At 40.0% G+C, this 19,506-nt stretch overlaps 1 protein-coding gene across 5 annotated transcripts in view; it reads left to right on the top strand.

The window, feature by feature from the left end:
- Positions 1-19,506, top strand: part of ubr4 (ubiquitin protein ligase E3 component n-recognin 4) — a 203,341-nt gene that overhangs the window by 166,000 nt on the left and 17,835 nt on the right. For all 5 annotated transcript variants that reach the window (XM_073031943.1, XM_073031941.1, XM_073031942.1 and 2 more), the window contains 7 exons: positions 3,317-3,438; positions 4,522-4,719; positions 6,129-6,209; positions 6,378-6,465; positions 6,606-6,733; positions 13,590-13,697; positions 16,323-16,442. In XM_073031943.1, the coding sequence (XP_072888044.1) occupies positions 3,317-3,438; positions 4,522-4,719; positions 6,129-6,209; positions 6,378-6,465; positions 6,606-6,733; positions 13,590-13,697; positions 16,323-16,442 (845 nt within the window). The remainder of the gene's footprint in view (positions 1-3,316; positions 3,439-4,521; positions 4,720-6,128; positions 6,210-6,377; positions 6,466-6,605; positions 6,734-13,589; positions 13,698-16,322; positions 16,443-19,506) is intronic.

The raw sequence follows: 19,506 nt of genomic DNA, 5'->3' as shown, positions 1-19,506 counted from the left end.
ACAATCCCATCAAAGCCTGAAATTAGTAAAGCCTATCCTTTCCTAAGTAGATGGATAAAGTTGCACATAGTTCATTTTAATCTTACTAAAATGCCACACAATCACAGTGTCCATACTTATTAGTACAATTCATTTGCACTAAAGATCACATTTCATTTGTGTACCAAATTGCTTATTTACATACATAACTTGTAATTATGGAACCAGGATACTCAAATTCCACCGTACACTATTGTTCTCTATTTTTGTTTTCTTTAAAAATAATAATATTCCATCCAAAATTAATAATTTCTTATTTCTCTGTTATTCTCCCTCTAAAATGTTATTTCCCAGTCATATGTGACCTCTACATTTTTCTCACAATTTATCTTTCCCACCTTGCTTTTTTGCAAATAATAATTTAAATATAAATAAATCATGGATATTGAATGTATAACTGGAGCTATATCCCTGCAGGATTGCACTGATTACATCCTATCAGTCCATAAATGAATTGATGCTGTTCTGTTTCATGACCACAAACTAATCTTCCGTCTTTGTCATCCCCAGTCCATCATGGAATGATATGGAAATTTGATTGAGAGTGCAGAGAGGGAATGAGATGCTAAGTTTACTTGGTAGTTGTAAAAGTAGAGCAAAGTAAACCACATCAGTGCAGAGGTGACAAAGCAGGGTTAGAAACTCCCAAGAATCAGATGTTAACAAAATAGAGTGCCTATAAAACATTATTCCACCCTCACCAGAAGTTTGATTCACTGTGGATTTAATTTGGCGATTTTGACACTGAACATCAGAAAACACTCCTTTGTGTCAAAGTGAAAACAAATTTAGACAAATTGGTGTAAATTTAATACAGTTATTAAACACAAAACAATTGATTGCATTATTACTCACCCCCTTTAAGTCAGGTATTTAGTAGATGCAGCTTTGGGAGCAATTACAGCCTTAAGTCTGTGTGGATGGGTCTCTATCTGCTTTGCACATCTGGACACTGCAATTTTTCCCTATTCTTCTTTACAAAACTGCTCAAGCTGTCAGACTGCATGAAGATTGTGAGTGAACAACCCTTTTCAAGACCAGCCACACATTCTCAATTGGATTGAGGTCTGGTCTCTGACTTGGCCACTCCAGGACATCAACTTCCTTGTTTTTAAGCCATTCCTGTGTAGCTTTGGCTTTATGCTTGGGGTCATTGTCTTACTGGAAAACAAATCTTCTCCCAAGTCGCAGTTCTCTTGGAGACTGCTTCAGGTTTTCCTCCAGGATTTCCCTGTATTTTGCTGCATTCATTTTACCCTCTCCCTTTACAAGCTTTCCAGGGCCTGCTGCAATGAAGCATCCCCACAGCATGACACAGCCACCACCATGCTTCATGGTAGGGATGGTGTGTTTTTGATGAAATGCAGTGGTTGGCTTACGCCAAACATAGCGTTACTCTGATGGCTAAAAAGCTCAATTTCGGTTTAATCAGATCATAGAACCTTCTTCCAGCTGATTTCAGTGTCTCCCACATGCCTTCTGGCAAACACCAGCCAAGATTTCCAGTGAGTTTTTTTTCAATAGTGACTTTGTCTTTGCTACTCTCCCATAAAGCTGCGACTGGTGAAGCACCCGGGCAATAGTTGTATGCACAGTCTCTCTCCCATCTCAGCCACTGAAGCTTATAATTCCTCCAGAATTGTCATCTGGCCTCCCTCACTAGTTCCCTTCTTGCACAGTCACTCAGTTTTTGAGGGCAGCTTGCTGTAGGCAGATTTACAGCTGTGGTATATTCTTTCCATTTCTTGATGATTTATTTAATTGTTCTCCAAGGGACATTCAGTGACTTGGATTTTTTTTAACACCTGATTTGTGCTTTTCAATAACCTTATTGTGGAGTGGCTTGGAGTGCTCTTTTGTCTTCATGGTGCAGTTTTTGCCAGTTGGATCAGATACAGTTGTATTTTTATTACAATCAATTGAAATACCTTGACTGCATAGGCTAATTATTAGAAATTATTATTTTATATTGCTCACTCTCAGGGCTTTTGGTTCTGTAAATTTTGTAAGTTTGACACATGTGTCAAATTCTTATTTTAAGCCTTAGCCATTTCCTTATTATCTGAAGTTTCTCCTTCCACGGCCTCTAAGCAGCTGATATTTAATAATACTTTTCTATTTATACTTATTTGTTAAATCTGTTTGTCTGTTATTGTATTACTTGTTTGCTATCATTTTTCTGCTTTGCTAAGTTACTCAATTTCTCCCAAATCATCTGCATGACTTACAAAACCCTCTCAATTCTCAAGCTCGCTTCTCTTTTAAGCAACATTTCAACTCTTTTAATCTAATACTTGAAGAGCTTAAGCTGACCATATTTATATCACTTGGTGCAGTTTTAATTCTGTATGAGAATGAAAATCTGTTGAAATTTTTTATTAATGCGTTCATTGTCTACTGTTATCAAATCTTGGATTTCAATTTGTATATCTGACAATTTACCTTTCATACATATATAGGTAACTTTTGTTTAAATTTCACATCCTTATTTCAGTCTATAAACACTTCAGTGTCAAACAATGCATTCATTGAGTACTCTTCTTGAAGAGTATTGTTTACTAATTAATTAATCCTGCCTCTTTCCACAGTACTAAATCTAAAATAGCTTCCTCTCTTGTTCTTTGTTTGGTATATCATTCCAGAAAGCTGTCTAAAATGCAGTTCATGAATCATCCTCTAAGCTACTTTTGCCAACTTGGTTTGCTCGAACAATAAGATCATTGTACTTTCCTCATTTTAAGTATCACTTTTTATACTCTGTCCAATACAATGATGCCACTTAATGGGCTGTAAGTACTCACACACAGGATTTTGTGTCTTCGTTATTCCTTGGATGAACACATACCAACACTTAAGACTTTCCGGGCTAAGGATCTTTTCTTTCCTCGTCTTAATTTATTCATTTATTTTAACAGGGCCAGCCGATAGTACTGCTCGCTGAGTCCCATGTATTTTTGAATCTTTCCCTTCCATACCCTGTTTCTAGCCATGTCCTTAATGCCAATATTCAAGAAATTTTTCATGGCCACATGGCACTCTAAAGATTTTTTAACCACTGTTACGTCCCTTATGAAGACAGGTAGTCAGTGCAATGTTTTTTTCTGTCTGTTGTTAAATGGTTGCCATTTCAATGATGTTAATACAGACTAGAATGTCATAAAGTAGCTTATGTTGTCAGCATTTCAGGTTAGTAACGGTTGAGGCTCAGTTATTTGTTGGATTGAAAATGATATCTGCCTATGACACTTATTCAATTTTAATCCATATATTTCTGTAGGCACAGAATCTGAAACAAAGGCATTCATGGCTGTCTGCATTGAAACAGCTAAGCGATACAGTCTTGATGATTACCGAACACCAGTCTTCATCTTTGAGCGATTATGCAGCATTATCTACCCAGTAAGTACAAAGGAATGGTGAAAATAAGTGCACTTGGTTCAGCACTGGTTTTCTGTACGAATGAACTATGTTATAATGTAGCAAATCTTATTCATTCATTACCGGCCAAAGACTGACTATACCTAAAAGGTATTCCATTGTCAGTTTTCTCAGGATGAGCGTGATGTTGTAGAGGCTGTATTTGTCTATTCCCTTTTGGGAAGGAATTGCCCACTTCAGTATCTGAGAAGCAGTATTCACACCATTTAGCCTCAATTCTATTTCTATAAATAGCTGTATTCCTTCAATTAATTCGTTATCTTAATATTCCAACTTTTTTTTGTAATTTACGTTCAGATTCCTTTGTAAAGTGTGCAAAATTAACTGAGATGACACTCCCACTTTGAGCTCTAAGAAATATGTAAATTTCTATGGTGTGTAAAGATGCCACCTATTTAATCAAACAACATATCATTGAAGCTAAGAGCAGTATTAGTTTTAACATTATCAGTATTGAAAAGTGCCCATTGCCTTTGTAAAATAAAAGGAGAAAAATGAGATAATGAGCCAAAGGAGAGGATAAAAGGAGGGACCTTGTTCAATGAGGTGGGTTCTAAGGAAATATCTCTAAAAGAGTCGGAGAAACTGGAAGTTATTTAATGAGAATTGCCAAGTATGGATCTCAAGTGGCATATGGTATGGTGGGGGGAGGAGCTAGAACATGAGGCTGGTAGTACTGGAAGACTAAGTCCCACGGAGGCTTCAGATAATCTTATGGAGACAATAATAAAATGGAGATTCAAGAAAGCAGTCTTGTTGGAGCAAATTAGGGCACTGAGATTGTTAGCAACCTGTTCAATCTTTTGATAATGATTAGGGAAAGGTTGGATGTGGAGTAGAGTTTCTAATGGGGAGAGTTAAGATGGCTGAATGGAAGGAACTTAATTTTATGGGAAATGGTGACAAAGGTGTATTTTGATCAGTTTCTTAAACATGGACAGCTAACATTTTTTCTCGTAATAATTTGGAGACTGGCATTGTTCAATGTTGTTAAATCAAAAATAAGGATGAACGTCTTTCTCAATAGATCTGCTTTCTTGGCAGGAGGAAAATGAAGTGACAGAATTCTTTGTGACCTTGGAAAAGGATCCTCAGCAGGAAGATTTCCTTCAAGGCAGAATGCCAGGAAATCCCTATAGCAGCAATGAGCCTGGTATTGGACCTCTCATGAGAGACATAAAGAACAAGATTTGTCAGGACTGCGACCTTGTAGCACTGCTAGAAGATGACAGTGGGATGGAGGTATGAATCAATATTGAAACAAAAAAAAGTGTCCTGGCTCCAACAAAGTCCTTGTTATAAACTCACATAAACCTTCTGTTGTAAATTCAAGATTGTAACTTCATAGTACTTGTGGGCAAGGTTGAATTTATATTCTATATCTAATTTGAACTACAGTACCTGCAGCAAAAACCTCCAACAGTGATGTTAACATAAATAATTTCAAGACACAATGAGGGGAATGGAGAGGTATGATCAACTCAGAATAGAATGTACCCTAGAGGTTGTTATGTTCCTTTTAATTGTTTTTTCATTTAGTGTTGGAGGTAACCAGTGGGATAGTTCATGTGGTATTAAAGGTAATCTTACCAAAATCTTAAATCTTAATTTGCCGCATGTAAATTAATGCATACTGATAAATGCAACATTTGCATCAATGAGCAACACAGGCCTAGGATTTGCTGGCGAGAGCCCACAAGCGTTGCATGCTTCTGGGATGCCCAGCACCTTACTAACTCATATGTTTTTGGAATGTGTGAGGGAACTGGAACATCCCGAGAAAACTCAACGCGGTCACAAGGAAAATGTAGTCATTACAGAGAACAGTGGCAATTGAACCCCAGTTGCTGCCGCTTTTACCTATTACGCTAGCCATGCCAAATCTATTTCAGAGTTCCAAGTTACTCTTAAATTTTAATTTATTTAAATAATTGATGCTGAACATATTTGATTTTGCTCTTTCCCATACTTAATTTGAACATTCTTTTCTGTTTTCTCCACATTATCTCCTCATACAATCTCTTCTCCCTCCTGCCGTCTGGGAAGAGGTTCCGAAGCATTCAGGCTCTCACGACCAGACTATGTAACGGTTTCTTCCCCCAAGCCATCAGACTCCTCAATACCCAAAGCCTGGACTGACACCTTGCCCTACTGTCCTGCTTATTACTTATTGTAATGCCTGCACTGTTTTTGTGCACTTTATGCAGTCCAGTGTAGGTCTGTAGTCTAGTGTAGCTTTCTCTGTGTTGTTTTTTTTTTATTACGTAGTTCAGTCTAGTTTTTTGTACCGTGTCATGTAACACCATGGTCCTGAAAAACGTTGTCTCATTTTTACTATGCACTGTACCAGCAGTTATGGTCGAAATGACAATAAAAGTTGACTTGACTTGACTTGATTATCACTCCTCCCATGCCCCAAGACAGTTTGGCCCAGCTACAATTATAGCCAGCTATGTGAAACACCAGCAATATCTTTTTCAGCCACTTTTAATGACAAGCCACTTCCTAATTAAAAATCTTATTCTGTCAACAGTTAATCAGTTTGTACCATTTTAGAGGGTTTGATTAAGATCTTTGGTTATGCTGAAAGGTTGCAGCATATGTTATATCAAGTAAACACATTTTTTTAATGGCTGTGGTTTTCTTTCCAGCTCCTAGTAAACAATAAAATCATCAGCTTGGACCTGCCTGTGGCTGAAGTATATAAAAAGGTCTGGTGTCCTGCTAACGAGGTGAGTGTAGATCTCCAAATTTGGTTGCTGCTGTTGGAGAGGAGTTGTTGGGTAGCTCTGAATGGGTCAGTGAAAAGATTGATTATGGAATAATATGTTTGCCGCAAGAATAATTGCTCTGAAATCAGAGAGTTTATTGAACAACTAATATGTATGAATGTTGCACAGGGGGAACCAATGCGTATAATCTACCGAATGCGAGGGCTTCTAGGGGATGCAACTGAGGAGTTTATTGAATCATTGGATTCAACTACAGGTAAAAGCATCTCTATCACGCTTCTCATGGCTTCAATCACTTCCTCTTAACCCAAGACAAGTTCTCCTGCATTGAAGAATAAATGTCCGTGTACAGTGTCTACAGTGGTTGCTGTTACTTTGATTATTCTTTCCTTTTAGATGAGGAAGAGGATGAAGAGGAAGTGTATAAAATGGCAGGAGTAATGGCCCAATGTGGTGGCCTTGAATGTATGCTAACCAGATTGGCTGGGATCAAAGACTTCAAGCAAGGTCGTCACCTTTTAACTGTGAGTATCAGAGTAGGTGTTCTATAAAATAATTGTCCAAAAGTACCAAACATTCAGATCTATTTAATTGCATTTTGCTGCTGTCGCTGATCACTTTTCTCTCCTCTTCCTCAATCTTATTTTGGACATTTTTGATTCTTCTATTTTCTCCAAATTGCCCCAGCTCCAAAGCAGGATTGCGGCCAAATATGTAAAATAATTACATCTTCTCCTCCAGACATTTTTGATGACAAATTAGTAAAATGTTAGCCTGTATTCTTCCACGGTTTAGTACTTGAATCAGTTATTAAGCTCCCAAGTTCTTTGAAGAAAGAACTTGGAAAACCTGGTGGCATCCTCCAGTTGACTGTAGCAGGACCACAGCTCCCTTTGATATACGCTACCTAAACTTTGGAATACTAGCCCTAGGCAAGACTTGGGCAGGATATGTCAGCTAATTTGAGGTTCTTTCACATGTGCAAGAGCATAAGAGCGGAAGATTTGTTGATGCTTGTTTGCTGGTGTTTTGTCCCAGGTCTCTTGATGTCAGACTTCAGAACAAAATGTAATTTCAGTAATTCCTTACCATTCAGAAACATTGCTTGGAATCAATGTGAACAACCAACAGACCATTTTAGACTGAATGTACTTCAGTTGATATTTGAATCCATAGTTTAACTGAGCTCATTTGAGTTGTTTCAAGACTTTCTTTTTTTTGTTGTAATGTTATGTTATTGTGTTATTATCAGCTTTGATTGTTACCTGTGCCACATATTTGCCTGTTACCAGGTTTTTTCCCAACTTCAAGCAAAACTTGCTGTTCTTCCTCTTCATCCTGCTCCCGTCCCTCCTATACACCCATTGATGGAAAAGCCTGTTGCCATGCAGGGCCTCAGCACTTTGCTTACAAGCTACATAAAATGTATTAAGCTGTTCGGTGTAATGGTGGCATACAAAACTTCAGAGGGCATACAAAGTAACACTTGGCAGATGCAAATTGCAAAAAAAAGTAATTTGCAGGTCAATAGGAGTCGGCAGTTTAAATAGTTTGAGCATGGACTAGATGGGCCAAAAGGACCGTTTCTGTGCTGTTTCTCTATGACTCTATAACGAAAATGATAGGTAATATAATCTTAACTACAGCACATGCACAAACAGCAAGATCTGGAACATACTTAAATCTTTGACAGCAAGGCAAACTGTTACAAGGGCATCAGAGACCCTTTCATTTATGTAAAGAGGCTTAAAAGTACAAAGCCAATGAAGTTATGCTAAACTGATATAATTCACTGATTAAACTGTGGTTACAATATTGTTTTCAATTCTGGGCACTTTTGGAAGGATACCAAGTTTTTTAAGGCAGGGTGAAGACAACATTTACGTGAATAATATCAGAGTACAGTAAAAATATGATCTATCTGATTATAAGAAAACCCTAATAGTCTGATATCCATTCTACTGGGGCCTTTGCTCTGTTGCTTTCTCTGACATGGTATTGTTCTATGCCCCTAGCGTTATCTTTACTAAGATTCTAAAGATACCTACAAATGTTTAGTTGACAGTGTATGATTATGTTTAAACAATTGCGTGTGTAATTTACAGGTTCTCTAATTCTAGATTTGTAAAAAGTTCTCTGATATTGATTGGGCCTCAGATTGCTAGTCCATATTCAAGAGCAAAATCACTAAGCTACTGTTCGTTATTGGGGTGGTGTCACATGACCCACTTGAAACTGGATCTGCAAGAATTTTACAAAGCACAGTATTTTGCTAATTAGCACTTTACGATTGCTCCTGGTCATAATCACATTTCTGTCACCCATACATAACTTCCTTGTGCTTTGAAATTGTTGTGACTAAGAAAACGCCTTCTAATGCTGAACGAACAGTTTCAGTATGGGAGCAGGACTGCATTTCTTTAAGCTGGAGTAAATCCATGTCTTGCACCTTTTCCCAAGGGAATTGTGGCAACTGTATAATCACATTATTAAAAAAGAGACTATTGCACAAGTAAGAGCTGTTTTCTGAAAGTATCAGAACTGACTAGAATTGTTGTAAATAATGCTATTGAATGGCTGGATTTCAATGAATTGGACAGCACAGAAAGGGGTCTTTTTGGCTCATTTCATTCTTGCCAACTGTGGTGCCTGTCTAGACTAATTCTATTTGTCTACATTAGATTTGACCCTCTATGCCTATCAGTTGTTGTAATTATATCTGCCTCTACCATCTTCTCTAGCAGCTCTTTCCAGATAAGCAATATTCTCTGTGTGGAAAAACTCCCCCCTTGAGATCTTTAAATGCATCCCTTTTCACCTTAAATGTCTTGTCTAGATCTAGTCTCCCCTGCCCTTGTAAAATACTCTTATCTGCTCTTTTTCTCATAATTTTTTAAACCTCTCTAAGGTCTCTTTTCAGCTCATGTATTATTCCAGTGAGAATTAACTCCGCCTAATCATTCTCTCCTTGTAATTAAAGCCCTCTATTCTGAGCAACATTCTACCGGACTGCTTTTATAAATTTTCATAGTTAATTCCTCAGGCTTAGGACACAATTTCCCCCAGAGAAAACGATGCTGACTCCTCCTAAACTGTCTCTGCCTTTCCACATGAACATGAATTCTTTATTTTAGAATCTTCTCCAACTAGTTCCTTTGTTTCATGACACAGCTGCAAGATGTGGGTGACTCCCTTTCATTAGTATTAACCCTTGTGACTCTCCCCACAGAGCGCACAATCTTTCCCACAGATCTTTCTCTGCAGTCCAGCAATTACCCTCAGTAAACTGGATGGGAGGTCACTTCTAATATTTGATTATGCATTAATAGAAAGCTTGAAACTACAGTGTTGCTTTCATGATATCAGTATGTTATAGCAATCATAGAAACAACTCTTTTCAATAAATGTCAAGTAGTATATTGTTTACTTTATGCCTTGTATTTGAAGGGAGGGCCATAGCTGTGGTAAACCCAAATTTAATGCAGCAATAGGAATGAATGGTAAAAGCTTTCACTTTATTTGTTCATGCGGTGTTGCTGACTTTGGAAAAGCTGCATTCATTGGCCGTGCCAAGTTGCTCAGAAGATGATGCAAGCATTGTGACAGGCTATTGAGGAGGAAATTCCATGATTATAATAAAATTACAGTGTACAAGTGAAACACAGTCTGGATGGTGTGTGACTGGGAGAGCTGATGGAAAACAATGGGGTCAGTTTCCCTCTGTGGTGTATAGTCAGGATCACCTCACTTGAGTTGCTCAGATTTTTACAAAGGGAGGATCAAGTTTTAAGAGCTGTGGTGCTGGGAGACTTGGGAATGGCACAGTTGGCAGAGCAGCTGCCTTGCAGCTTCAGTTTCCCAGTTTCAATACTCAGCTCTGTACCTGTCCACATGGTATTTTCCTTGTAGGTTTCCTGCCATATCCTAAAGGTCTGCAGGTTTGTAGGTTAATTCTAATTTATGAGGGTGTTGATAGAAATATGAAGAAAACAGATTGGTGTAAATTGATGCTGCTGGTTGGCTTATACTCGATGAGCCAAATGAGCTGTTTCTGCACTGTATGACTGATTCAGTAGGGAGGGAAATAGACAGGAGCTTCTACTTATATCCATATATGTGAATCCAGTGTGGTGTGCTGCCTCCCTGATGCCAGTGTCAAAGACGTCACAGAATGGTTACTGGGCACTCTAAATCAGATGGCAAATATTCAGATTTCAAAGTTCATGTTGACACTAACAACACAAGCAACTTAAGGGATGAGGAACCTGCAACTTGAATTTGGGGAGCTACGTAGCAGAATAAGAATTAGAAGAAAGTTGATGATAGGAAGAGCTGGTACAGGAAAGGGGAACTTTTGGAGATTTGTAGATCACTGGAAACATTTCTGGGGAAGATGAAAGCTGGCAAGTTTGATAGATTGAACCTGAGCTGTAATTGGCCCAGCATCCTCATGGTTTGCTGATTAAGGGGCTTAAGATCATTTAGCAGGAAACATCAAAGACCACCTATTTGCAGGTTAGTCTACATATGCCAGTGGGTGTCTTTGATTTCACCCTGATGGTTAAAGGTAAGGCTAATGAGTGCAAGGAGTGTAGATCACAAGGTATCGAGGAAAAGTGCAAACACGAGGAAATCTGCAGATGCTGGAAATTCAAACAACACACACAAAATGCTGGTGGAACACAGCAGGCCAGGCAGCGTCTATAAGGAGAAGCACTGTCGACGTTTCGGGCCGAGACCCCTCGTCAGGACTAACTGAAGGGAAAGATACTAAGAGATTTGAAAGTAGTGGGGGGAGGGGGAAATGCGAAATGAAAGGAGAAGACCGGAGGGGGTGGGATGAAGCTAAGAGCTGGAAAGATGATTGGCGAAAGTGATACAGAGCTGGAGAAGGGAAAGGATCATGGGACAGCAGGCCTAGGGAGAAAGAAAGGGGGGGAGGGGGAGCACCAGAGGGAGTTGGAGAACAGGCAGAGTGATGGGCAGAGGAAAAGATTTTTCTTTAAGAAAGGTAGCTAATGGCATATGTAGAGAATTGAAAACAAGAGGAGCCCTACAGGAAAATAAAAACTGGGTGGGTTCTTGGGGGGTTGGGGTGGGAAGAGAAGTATAATAAGGACAAGAGGGTAACCAGTGAAAGAAACAAGCCAGTTAGGGACAAAGTGGCAATCTGTTTGAACTGGAAGATATGGATGAGATGTTGAATGAACACTACTGATCTGTATTCACTGAGGAATTGTAAGAAAATTCATAATAGGGGAATGGTTGGACTTCTGGAAGAAATTACCGTCAAACAGGAGGTATTAGATTTTTTGTAAGCTTAAAGACAGGTTCCAGGAACTGATGTATCCCTGACTGTCATGGGATGAAAGGGAGGGCTGGTGGTTAGATCAGGAACTACATGGAAGTACCTTTGTTCAGGAAGGCAGTAAGGATATGCCAGGTATATATTGACCTGTAAATCTAATGTCATTGGTAGTGAAATCATTGGGGAAAAAATTCTGAGTTAAAGGATTCATTTGTACCTGAAGAGGCAGAGATCAGTCATTCATTGTGGCTTTATTAGGGAGACACTGTCTGACAAATTTGATAGTACTTTTCAAAGAGGTCATAAAGTATATTGTAAAGGATGGTGCAGTCTATATGAATGTTATTAGCACCATTGCCATGGGGAAATGCCTCCAAAAGATAGGAGCCCGTGGGATCTAAGGCAATGGGCAATGGTTGAGGTCTGTTTTTTATTAAATTGGAAACCTGTCATCAGTCATATACTGCAGGGGTTGGTGCTGAGGTCCCAACAATTTGTTATGTACATTAATTATCTGGCCCTGCATGTTGAAGTAAAGAGGTGACATTAAAATTGGTGGCATTGTTAATGGTGAGGAGGGGTAATCTTCAGCTACAGTACAATATTGATTAAGTTGGTAAGATGGGCAGAGTAAAGACAGATGGAATTTAATCCTGAAAAGTGTGAAGCAATACCTTCAAAAGAAACTAATAAGTGAGTGAAAGGGCCCTAGCAACCTTAATAAGGGTGAAGTAGGATCTGATTCAGTCTCAACCTGAATCATCGGCCATACCTTTGCCTCCACAGATGCTGGTTGCCTGTAGAGCTCTTCTAGCAGTTTATATTTTGCTCCATAGGCCGGCATCTGCAGTCTCTTGTGTCACCAAGATTTTGCCTGGGGTGGAGTATGTCATCTATGTGGAGAGGCTGTGGTTTATTTCTCTTGGAGAGAAGGCAGAATTATGGATGATGAGAAATATTCCCCTTTAGCAAAAAATATCTAGAATCAGAAGAATGTACTTAGTATAAGATTTAGAGAGTATTTGAGGAATTTTTTCCCCACCTAAAGTTACTGTCTGAGGGTATAGTGGAGGCAGGTATTCTCACAGTACTTAAGAAGAATTCAGTTGAATGCTTGAAATGCCATTACATCGGCAAGTGGTGGAAAACGGAATTTGTATAGATATGTGTATGATATCCAGTATAAAAATGGACCTGTTTCCGTGCTATATGATTCTGCAGTGTTAATTCCATGATGTTGCTGCACTTGTTCTTGGTATTGGAGGTGGTGGAACAATTACAGTAATTTTGTTACAGTGTGCTACTAGGAAAATTCATACTGGAGTCATGGTGCATTAATAACGAAGAGTATAGATGTATAGAAGAGGGTTTGGTCAAATGGACTGCTCTTTTTTAGGATGGTATTTCACCTCCTGAGTAATGCTGTTATCACACTCCTAATTGAGAGAGACTCCATTTGACAAGCACCTGACTTCTACGCTACTCTTGTCACTGCAATGTAACCATAGTAAATGCATGTTTTAAATATTACTGTCATCTCTTGAAGAGGAATACCAGTTAGTTAGGCTTGCACATTACTAAATCAAGTGCCAATTAATAAGTTCTGTTGAATCCCTAACTGGAGGTTTGGCAACTATTGATGTTCATGTTCAGACCATATGTTCTCAGAGCCAACAAAAACTTTATTTTTTCTTATTTATTCTTATTTTTTGTGCTTTTCTTAAAATGTGGTGGAACCAGATGAATAGTAGCTGGATTGCCTACCTTGTAAAGTCTCTGTTTGAAAGAAAGACACATTCTGTACGTATTTTGCGGTATATTTTATGGACCAAATGAATATTTAGGCATCAAATAAGCATCTTTAACGTGTGATCCCCAAACAAGTGTGATGCACAGTTGTTCAGAGAATATATTTCATTTGAAAAACACTAGCCCTATTTATTTAATCCCTCCCACAGTATTTACCAGAACAATGTAAATGGTACTTGAAAATCTTTAGCTCAGTACAAAGTTGGATGTTTAAATCTAAGTCAAGTATAATATGACCATGTTGCTTTTCCTGTTCTCGCTAGGTGCTGCTGAAGCTGTTCAGTTATTGTGTAAAGGTGAAGGTGAATCGGCAGCAACTGATTAAACCAGAAATGAACCCACTTAATGTAATGCTGGGAACACTCAACTTGGTAAGTCAAGTGGAAGTATTGTAAACTTAGTATGATCATAACTTATCTAGCTACTGATAAATTCAGATTTATTTATCACACGTACATGAAAACATAAAATGAAATACAGTCGGCCCTCCTTATCCACGAGGGATTGGTTCCGAGAACCCCCCCCCCGAGGATACCAAAAAACGCAGATGTTCAAGTCCCTTATTTAACCTGTCTCAGTGTGATAGTCTTCAGGACCCAGCAGAACCTTGGACTTTATTTAACCTGGCCCAGAGTGGTGGACATTAGGACCCGACGTCGCAGCTCTGAATCCGCAGTGTTTCTGTTCATGAAAATAATCACGATCGCGATTGAAAATAAGGTGGAAATAATAAAGCGATCGGAAAGAGGTGAAACGCCATCGGTCATTGGAAAAGCATTAGGCTACAGTTGGTCAACGATCAGAACAGTTTTAATGCAGCATGTGAAAGGCCCTGCCCCGATGAAAGCTGCAATTATTACTAAGTAACGCAGTGGTTTAATTATTGAAATGCGTATGTTTCTGAAGTGTTTTGTATACATAGAAAGGTAAAATATGTACTATATACTAAGAAAAACGTTTGACTAACTGACACTAAATAATACCAGATGTACCTGTTCTGACTTCAAATCCGACTTAAAGACAGACTCAGGAACAGAACTGGTTCATAACCCGGGGACTGCCTGTACTTTTAAGTCATTTCTAGATTACTTCTAATACCTAATACAATGTAAATGCTATGTAAATAGTTGTTATACTGTATTGTTTAGGGAATAATGACAAGAAAAAATAGCCTGTATATGTTCAAACAACGAGTGCTGGAGAGAGAACTTCCGGGTTTTCCCAATCCGCGATTGGTTGAATCTGCGCATGCGGAACCCGTGGATAAGGAGGGCCGACTGTATGCCATTTGAGTCCACAACCAACATTGCTAAGGATGTGCTGGGGACAGCCAGCAATTGTTACCACACATTCTGGCACTAACATAGCATGCCCACAATGCTTGGCAGAACAACACAGAACACAACAAGCAGCGAAAAAGGTTTTTCCTCCCTCCCAGCAACCCCCTCACACACAAGGACAGTCCTCCAATTCCAGATTGGGCTTCTGGTTTCCAGGCTTTGGCTGTCGGGCTTCAACTTCTGGATTTCTATTCGACATTTGGTATTGGTATCAACCCCCCCGAAATAGTCAAAGATGGAGACATGAAATCTAGGCTTATACTCCAGGCACACTGACTAACCAGCCCTCGTGCCTCCTACCTGCATGGACATCCATCCTATCCTGTGGCAGCCCAACATCCATGGATCTCCTTCATTCCCATGTTCACATCACTGGACTTCGAAGGTGGACAGAGGCCTGACCTCTAACTCCTCCATATCCTTAACCCTAAACCCAAATCAAAATTCAAACTTATTTACCCTGTGTACATCAAAACATACAGTGAAATGTGTTGTTTGCTTAACAACCAACACCTGAGGGTGTGCTGGGAGCAGCCAGAAATGATCCCACGCATTCAGGTGCTGACATAGCATGCCTACGATGCTCGATGGAACAACACAGAACACAACAAGCAACAAAACCACAACAAAAACAAGCTCTTTTTCTCCCTCCTAAACATGGAGATACAGTCCTTTAACCACAGGACATACCTCCAGCAGACACGCGCTTGCTGTCTTTGGGCTTCGACCTCTCTAGCAGAGATTCGCAGGCTGGGCTCTGGCCAGTGGACCTCGATTTCCAGACTTCCAATTCAACCCTATGTCATTGATCCCAGGAATTGCCTCTATTCCACATCGTTGTCCTTAAACCCTAACCTGACTGCCACAGTGGTGTAGCAGTTAGCATAATGCTATAACAGCTCAGGATGTCGGAGTAGAGTTCAGACCTGATGTCCTCTGTGAGGAGTCTACACGTCTTCACTGTGGAATTTGTGGGTTTTCTCTGGATGTTCTGGTTGCCCCCCCCCCCCACAGCCCAAAGATGTGCTGGTTAGTAGGCTAATTGTAAATTGTCCTGTGATTAGGTTAGATTTAAAATGGGAATTACTGGGGGTAGCTGGGCAGTGCAGCTTGAATGCCCAGACAGGGCAGTATCTCTAAATAAATAAATAACACAGCCCATCCCAAAACCATCTCTACGAACTTAAAAAAAAAACAACTGTCGGAGCCGTGGCCTCAATAGACCGCAGCTTGGCACCAACTTGACCAGAATTACTGAACTACTGATACCATCTGTCTTCCCCTAGCTGTTCTTTCTCCATGGGAGACTACAATTACAAGTTTCCAGGCTCTTTTTAGTTTTTTTTTGAAAAAGGATTGGCTATTCTACACAAACTAATCTGTTGGTGGGGAGAAAGTTAATTATTCATACAGATCAATACAAATATTGGAATTGTAATAGTGCAGAAATCACAATAGTCAAGACGATGTGTTTGGGTCCCTGACTGACATATCAAAAAAAGAATCTGATACCACGTGGAATTAGCATACCCTAGGTTTACTGTCTATTGTAGTTTGGCCAACCAGAAACATAGTTTGTTCAGTATTTCAGATTTGATCATGGAACTGATATATTACTGGATGTTGTTGCTTAATGTATCTCTGTCTTTTATGCAGGCATTGCTGGCTGAACAGGAGAGTAAAGATAGTGGGGGTGCAACTATTGCTGAGCAAGTGCTGAGCATCATGGAGATAATTCTAGACGAAGCAAATGCGGAACCACTGACTGAGGACAGGGTGCGTATACATTCCTGATTCTGAACATCAAATATTTTCATTTAGTTTGAACATGGAGAATATAATAAATGGAGCTGCGAAACTCATAACAAGAGTAAATAACCAGAACATTTGATATAAAGTCTGTGCTGAAGTATTTATGTAAGTCTCAGCAACCTTGTAGCAATAAAACTGAACTTATCAGTGATATTAAGACATGGTACTCCAGTTGCAGACAATCCATAGTTCATGTGGGAATTACAAGTCTGAGCACTGGCTGAGGCTGGTGTGACTGTAAATTCTGTCTTTCCCTTCATCCCAAGTCCAGTAGTCCATTAATACATTTGTAAGGTTCATTTCCATTTTTATTCATTCTCATGACAAGGCTGCCGGTGATGTCAGCATTAATTGAAACAGTTTGAGCAATGGTGACTCCTAAGCTCCTTACAAGTAGGGAGTTCAAGGGTACACAGTGGTGATACAATGGGAGACAATAGTGATGTACAGTTGGTCCAAGTTGGGATAGTGTATAGACAATAGACAATAGGTGCAGAAGTAGTCCATTCGGCCCTTCAAGCCTGCACCGCCATTTTGAGATCATGGCTGATCAACTACTATCAATACCCGGTTCCTGCCTTGTCCCCATATCCCTTGATTCCCCTATCCATAAGATACCTATCTAGCTCCTTCTTGAAAGCATCCAGAGAATTGGCCTCCACTACCTTCCGAGGCAGTGCATTCCAGACCCCCACAACTCTCTGGGAGAAGAAGTTTTTCCTTAACTCTGTCCTAAATGACCTACCCCTTATTCTCAAACCATGCCCTCTGGTACTGGACTCTCCCAGCATCTGGAACATATTTCCTGTCTCTATCTTGTCCAATCCCTTAATAATCTTATATGTTTCAATCAGATCCCCTCTCAATCTCCTTAATTCCAGCGTGTACAAGCCCAGTCTCTCTAACCTCTCTGCGTAAGACAGTCCAGACATCCCAGGAATTAACCTCGTGAATCTACGCTGCACTTCCTCTACAGCCAGGATGTCCTTCCTTAACCCTGAAGACCAAAACTGTACACAATACTCCAGGTGTGGTCTCACCAAAACTCTGTACAAATGCAAGAGGATTTCCTTGCTCTTGTACTAATTTCCCTTTGTAATAAAGGCCAACATTCCATTAGCCTTCTTCACTGCCTGCTGCACTTGCTCATTCACCTTCAGTGACTGATGAACAAGGACTCCTAGATCTCTTTGTATTTCTCCCTTACCTAACTCTACACCGTTCAGATAATAATCTGCCTTCCTATTCTTACTCCCAAAGTGGATAACCTCACACTTATTCACATTAAACGTCATCTGCCAAGTATCTGCCCACTCACCCAGCCTATCCAAGTCACCCTGAATTCTCCTAACATCCTCATCACATGTCACACTGCCACCCAGCTTAGTATCATCAGCAAATTTGCTGATGTTATTTCCAATGCCTTCATCCAAATCGTTGACGTAAATTGTAAACAGCTGTGTTCCCAATACCGGGCCCTGTGGCACCCCACTAGTGGTGACCTGCCATTCCGAGAAACACCCATTCACCGCTACCCTTTGCTTTCTATCTGCCAACCAGTTTTCTATCCATGTCAATGTCTTCCCCCCGATGCCCTGAGCTTTGATTTTACCCACCAATCTCCTATGTGGGACCTTATCAAATGCCTTCTGAAAATTGAGGTACACTACATCCACTGGATCTCCCCCGTCTAACTTCCTGGTTACATCCTCGAAAAACTCCAACAGATTAGTCAAGCATGATTTACCCTTGGTAAATCCATGCTGGCTCAGCCGAATCCTATCACTGCTATCTAGATATGCCACTATTTCATCCTTAATAATGGACTCTAGCATCTTCCCCACCACCGATGTCAGGCTGACAGGTCGATAGTTCTCTGTTTTCTCCCTCCCTCCTTTCTTAAAAAGTGAGATAACATTAGCCATTCTCCAATCCTCAGGAACTGATCCTGAATCTAAGGAACATTGGAAAATGATTACCAATGCATCCGCAATTTCCAGGGCCACCTCCTTTAGTACCCTAGGGTGCAGACCATCTGGACCTGGGGATTTGTCAGCCTTCAGTCCCATCAGTCTTCTCATCACCGTTTCCTTCCTAATGTCAATCGGTTTCATTTCCTCTGTTACCCTATGTCCTTGGCCCATCCATACATCTGGGAAATTGCTTGTGTCTTCCTTAGTGAAAACAGATCTAAAGTACTCATTAAATTCTTCTGCCATTTCTCTGTTTCCCATAACAATTTCACCCAATTCATTCTTCAAGGGCCCAACATTGTTCTTAACTATCTTCTTTCTCTTCACATACTTAAAAAAGCTTTTACTATCTTCCTTTATATTCCTGGCTAGCTTGCGTTCGTACCTCTTTTTTTCTCCCCGTATTGTCTTTTTAGTTAAATTCTGTTGTTTCTTAAAAACTTCCCAATCATCTGTCCTCCCACTCACCTTAGCTCTGTCATACTTCCTTTTTTTTAATGCTATGCAATCTCTGACTTTGTCAGCCACTGTGGCCCCTTTCCCCTCTTTGAATCCTTCCTTCTCTGGGGGATGAACTGATTTTGCACCTTGTGCATTATTCCCAAGAATACCTGCCATTGCTGTTCCACTATCTTTTCTGCTAGGCTATCCGTCCAGTCAACTTTGGCCAGCTCCTCCCTCATGGCTCCATAGTTTCCCCTGTTCAACTGCAACACTGACACCTCCGAGCTGCCCTTATCCTTCTCAAATTGCAGATAAAAACTTATCATATTATGATCACTACCTCCTAATGGCTCCTTTACTGCAAGATCGCTTATCAAATCCTGTTCATTACATAACACTAAATCCAGAAAAGTCTTGTCCCTGGTCGGCTCTCGTACATGCTGTTCCAAGAATGCATCCCGTAGGCACTCTACAAACTCCCTATCCTGTGGTCCAGCACCAGCCTGATCTCTCAGTTCACCTGCATGTTGAAATCCCCCATAACTACTGCGACATTACCTTTGCCACATGCCAATGTTAACTCCCTATTCAACTTGCACCCAATATCCATG

This window comes from Hemitrygon akajei, chromosome 29, assembly GCF_048418815.1.
Source record: "Hemitrygon akajei chromosome 29, sHemAka1.3, whole genome shotgun sequence".
Lineage (NCBI taxonomy): Eukaryota > Metazoa > Chordata > Chondrichthyes > Myliobatiformes > Dasyatidae > Hemitrygon > Hemitrygon akajei.
This window is presented reverse-complemented; position numbering and strand designations above follow the sequence as displayed.